Source organism: Halyomorpha halys, unplaced genomic scaffold, assembly GCF_000696795.3.
Source record: "Halyomorpha halys isolate HHAL.00 unplaced genomic scaffold, Hhal_1.1 Scaffold1856.1, whole genome shotgun sequence".
In the NCBI taxonomy this organism is placed as follows: Eukaryota; Metazoa; Arthropoda; class Insecta; order Hemiptera; family Pentatomidae; genus Halyomorpha; species Halyomorpha halys.
The window spans coordinates 186,668-192,523 of NW_027113812.1; the positions used below are offsets into that span (position 1 = coordinate 186,668).

Here is a 5,856-nt window from a genome sequence, read left to right on the forward strand (position 1 = left end):
GTGTGAAAGAGGTCCCTTCGGGGCCTCCACTATGTATTTTATTCATTTTTAATTTAAAAAATGACTTTTCCACCACGTTTTATGATTCATTTACTTCGCATTTGTCTGCATTTAAGAGCCATACAAATTATTTTTTTTATTTAGGAACAAAAATTCATTTTTATTTATTTTTTAGCTAGTTGGCTCGTAAAATTTTACAATATGTGATTTTTGGAAATACATATGTACATAATCCATTTTGAAATGATTTATTTTTGTTACCTAGACCACTTAGTTATTTTAAAATGCATTATAAGCATTGCAGGTTATGTCACTTATATTTTATATCAATTCATATGTTGGGCTGTATCACACCCCAGAGTGTCAGATTAAATTGACTTATAGAATTGTGTCATTCTAGGATTAAATTAAAGACATAATTTCTTACAAAATGCGTATATTATATTTCATTTTATGGTTATCTGTGTTGCCGCTACAACTTCATATAAAAAATGGTTAATACGTCGACAAATGTTTCAGAAGATAAATGTTTTTTATGAAATTAAAAAGAGACTAAATGCGTACATTTTATTTTTGGCTCAACGTTATCACTATAGCTCACTCAACAAAGGACTCTTTTCTAATCTCTGTGAAGATTTCCCTCGTAAATTTCCAGTTTAGCTTAGGCATACCTGAAATCTGGAAAATAGTTACTTTCACCGAAGTAAAGTTGAAAGTAAGGAACAACCCGAGCGCCAAATGGGAGTTTATTTTTACACTTATATTTATACTGTCACACACCGTCCTACACTTTTACCGTCTGCTTTAATTTTATACAGAATGTTAATCTTCGACAAATGGTCACTTCTCTAGTTGTCAGCGTATAGCTGAAAAAAAGTTCAAAGTTTTGTTTTTGTTTCAATTTTTTTGTGAAGCCGGAACTAAGTGGAGCGAATGGCAGAAAAAAATCAAGAAGCGAGATTTCATTTTAATAAAAATATACAGAATAGTTTCAATGATTTTGTCCTGAAATTACTCCTTGTTAAACTTCGACTTCTGGGCAAGGTCATTCTTGTATCGATGGCTTACTAAACTACTTAGTAAAATATTTTTTAGTTTTAATGAAACTTCATATTTAATTCGCATTGGTGCTAAGTACATTTCCACTCACTTTACAAACTATACAATCAACGGTTAATTACCCTTAAACACGAAGTTTTATTAAAACCAAAAAATATTTTACTGGACCGGTTCAAAAAAATATATTTGGCAGAAATCTCTGATATGGTTACCTTATTGTAGCAGTTGAGACCGATTGACATTGAGAAGTGGACCCCACACACTTAAACTTATTTAATATAAACAACAATCTTTTGTTCTTATTTTACAAAAAAAAAAATAATAAAAACGAAAAATGAATTGATTGGTTTAATAGATGTAGGGTAAAAAAGTGATCAAATAATAAAAAAAAAATCTAAAATTATGAAAAATATTTGTTTCGCCTCGTAAGGCGCATTGGTAAGAACCCTCAGACACGCCTCTAATATTTTTCGACCCAGAACCACCAAAAAATATTTCATTAAAATCGGAGGTCTCACGTGCGTAGTCCCCCCATGTCGAATTAATCAAATAAAACTTCCAAAATTGTTGCGGTTCCAGGGTTGAACATGTATATATGTTTATACATGTATATGTTTTTTTGTTAAATTTACATGAAAATAAACATGTTTTAATAATAAATATATTTATATTTACATTTTTCTAGTTCAAACAATAATTAAAATTAATAAAGACGTAACAAATTTAATTTAAATATAGATTTTTTTTTATATTAAGAAATATTTACATATTTAATGATTAGTATTCAGACTTGATAGACTAGATAGATTGAGCAAGTAAGGGAACTTGAATGGCAGAATTAAACATTGTTCATCTGATACTGATTGCATTCGCTGAGGCTGTGTCTTGCTTTCATATGCCTGTCGAGATCTCGCCTTCTCACCAACATTTTTCCGCAAAGCTCACACCTGGGAAGATAAACACTAGATAAATTATTGAAATTCGTATACAAATTTACTTCATAGTAATTACTATACAAAAATAAGAGGAAAATAGTACGGCTATTTATTAGTTACATAAATTTTATTTATTATCAAAGAGATTTTTTATTTACCTGTAGGGTGTGTCCCCTTCAGCATGTAGCCTGACGTGCTTGTTGAGGTTGCTGGGGTCTCCGAAAGGTCGCAAACAGTATTTGCACTTCAGTGGCTTGAATCCGGTGTGTGTTCTAAAGAATCACAAAACAAAATTTTTATTCAAGTAAGCTTACATACATATTGTAACACAAGCTATATGGTGTGTTCAGTGCACGGAGTGCAAGATGTTGGGGATATCCACGTCTAAAGATTTTCATTGTTATGGATTATTAAGGTTATAATAAATAAATTAATATATGTTCCAACTACTTTATTATTGAAATTTAAACATATATATTTAAATTAAATATTGTTTAAAGTGATTACATAGAGCATTAGGACTCTCTTTAAGATCGGAATCTTTCTTCCTCTGCTGCAGTGGCCGAACGGCAGTATGTGTTATCGTTTTGCAAGTTTCAATTATCCTTCTTCGTAAAGAATTGTTATCATTGACCAGACTTTCATTGACTTTTTACCCAATGCCACCCAAAACAAAAAAACATAGTGGTGTCAGATCTGGAGAGCGTGATAACAACAAATATGCTAGTGGCGTTCGGCAACTACTGTTGAGGAAGAAAGATGGCGACTTTGTCTCTATGATCGAGGTAATGAGATCCTTAATTCATATTTTCAGTTTGGACACTTAACCCTGAAGCGCCCTTTAGATGAACAAAAATGTAAAGTCAAATATGGCTTGAGAATCGCTTGCTGAATATAATGTGAATTATGAACTCCGATTATGCATTCAATACGAAATAACTTTCCACCCAATATGATATTAGAATATTAGAGAATTTAAAAAAGATTACTAATATCAAAATGATTATTATTATCATAATATTGGATAAAAACTTGCAGTTTAAACCATATTAAATAATGGTTCAGAAAAAATTTGGAGGAGTTTTGAAATTTATGTTATGTCGGTTGCGAATATTTTCCATGACGAATTTTCCAAACTATTTAATTAAGTGGAAGTTGGATTATTAAAAAAATTCCTTGAAAAATTTCCTATCTTTTTATGTGTTAAATTTTTTTAATAGGTCTCACACAATGATGAATTACAACTTTTAGCTTGCTCAACATTTCCTAGTAAGGACCAGTCCTTGACTAAAATAGGATCGATGGTAAAAAAGTTTCCATAGGCCTACTTAGCGATGAGATCTACATAACAACTGGAAAAACAATTAGTGTTACAAATAAAAAAAACAAAACCGAAAACTATTAACTTATAGGTAAAATGAAATTTCTTCGCCCTTGACAAAAAATGTTCAATATGGATCCCCTGCTGTATACAACAGTGTAGTTATGCCAAAGAACACAAATTGCTCTGAAACTTGTTCCTAACAAATTTGCAAATGTTTTAAAAGGATTTAATGCTACGAAAGACCGTCATCAATTAGTGAAATTAAACTGGATTTGATCAAAATACAATTAAGTTGTCATTATAATTATTTCTTCTTAAACCTTTGCCAATACAAATATGCTAATAAATTGTAATTCAAGCTTTAAAGTTTTGTAACATTATTCCATTAGGAGCAGGTTTATGGATAGAAATCCAATTCTCCGGAAGTTGTAAGTCTGTTTGAGGAATTCCTACTGGCCTGACTACAAGTAGTAAGCCAGCCAAAGTGGCCATAATTAAAAACTTTCTTTATTTATAGATCTTCTAATTAATAAAATCATTAACTAACAAAAGTGTATTTTTGACAACCTAAGTATATACTTTTGAGCTAAAGTACCTGATGTGTATCTTGAGACCGTACTTTCTGGAGTAGAGTTTGCCGCAATAGAGACAAAGATGGCCTTGCTTGGATTGGCCAAGACTGCTGACGAAGGCCTCTATCTCGGCCGCCCTGCTGCTGAGGATAGATTCCCCATTCTCAGCCTTTAGGTACGGTCTGAAGGCGGAGTGTGGTGGTTCCGAGGCAGGCCTCTCTTCTAGAGAGCCGTCCGGTCTGGGCTGTGGGCTGGGGTTCGAGTAGCAGCTGTGGGACGGAGAGGGAGGGCTCTTCTTGAGGGACAGCGCCGAGAGGTCGAACGGTGCATCCGAATTGTTATTAGTTGTGTCGGAAGACTTCTTCATTCTCTGCCAGAGGTCGTTCAGACTTAACCGTCCACAGTCGAGGGCCAAGTGAATCTTCAATGGGTTCGGGTACTCGAAGCATTCCCTGCAGTGGTGACACACATAGTTCTTCTCACCTGTAGTTGTTACAGAACGTTTAGAAATTTGATTAAAAAAAGGAAAGGAATCGATTGGCGATCATTTAACTGAAAACTTTGCAGGTGCTAACATTTTTCATTACATTTTTAAATTCAGCTACTTATATATTTAAAAATCATTTAAAACTATCACTATTTTCAAGTGTATATCACTGTTTTATTATCTAAGTTATAAAATATAGTTGATTCAAAAAGACGTTTGAAAATGAAATAAAAATATTTGTACCCAATATGTTACTAGGTGTGAGGAAGGGTATTCCTATTGCAGCTTGAAGGCTGGTAGAGAACCATAGGCTGATCCTTTCCCCCTTCTTGACCGCTCTGGTCATCTGCAAGAAAACGGTGTCCTCTCGAAGGCCTCTTTCCAAAACAGCGCTGCAACTGTGGAAGTCTTCGGACAGTGGAAGGCTCTGGAGGAGCAGGCGGTCATCTGAAGAAACCAGAAGGCCATTGTCTCCCATCCGAAGCGATATCTGAGTAGAAATACGGTGGTTTTGATTAATATCTATTAAATACTTCTTAGAAAGAAAAAAAAATCATAAAGCTATATTTAGAAATATACATGAATAGCGTAAAATTTAATATACAAATAATTAATTTATGTATTAATTAAGTACGGAGTTCATGATAGTGTTATTTCACAACAATTCATTTAACTCATAGAATTGGATACATTTTAAAAATATTTTTAAGGTATGATTGAATTATTGGTATGCTTATTGATTATTATTTTATAAATAAGTTATATTGTTACATTTCGTGAATTGCACTATGTAATGTATTTTGATAGTTTCATTCTATTTATTAGTAGGGATAAAATGATTTACTAATTTATTCAACAGCATTAGTATAAATTTCTCAGTCTTTTTGTGATCATTTCTTAATTTATCACTTTTTTCTTTATTATTTTTATCACTAATTTTGGTGATATTATGTAGATTAAACCCAGTCAAGATTATAAGAGGAAATGATATACTGTAAAGCCAAGAGCAATTCACTCACCTTGTCGGAAGATAGGCCGGAAGAGACAACCCGCGGAAGAGGAAGGTGGGCGGAGGTGGCACCCGGAGGGATGTTCTCTGCAGCAACCACGGCCATCTCTGACTGCCACCCCCGCCATTGGCGGCTCATTATATATTAGTTTGTGGTGGGGGCCCCCGCAATAATGTGGGGGTGCACCCCAACTCGCCTGTCAGCGGCAAGTGGTTCGCCATGGTGGATCTTCATTGGGGTGGTTAGGGCTGCTCGCCGCAGGTGGGTGTCCTTCTTTTGTCTTCTCCTAGCTTTATTAAACACGGACCATTGTAACCGCAACACGAAATGGATATGTGATTTGATGGGAGATTATATTTGATTTTTGAACGATCGCTTCACAATAATTAAAATTAAGCAATTAAACAATAAGTGTTGTAGGTATGACGACTTCATAAGCTACAGCAATGGTTTCCAACCGGGGTTCCGC

General features: G+C 33.9%; 1 protein-coding gene across 1 annotated transcript; it reads right to left on the bottom strand.

The window, feature by feature from the left end:
* Positions 1 to 1,897: 1,897 nt before the first annotated feature.
* Prdm13 (PR/SET domain 13) lies at positions 1,898 to 5,492 on the bottom strand. Its single transcript, XM_014436274.1, has 5 exons — positions 5,397 to 5,492; positions 4,621 to 4,867; positions 3,914 to 4,373; positions 2,153 to 2,266; positions 1,898 to 2,006 (listed from the first exon to the last, which is right to left on the bottom strand). The coding sequence occupies exons 1-5, from the start codon at positions 5,490 to 5,492 to the stop codon at positions 1,898 to 1,900; spliced, it is 1,026 nt and encodes a 341-aa protein (XP_014291760.1).
* Between the last annotated feature and the right edge of the window lie 364 nt (positions 5,493 to 5,856).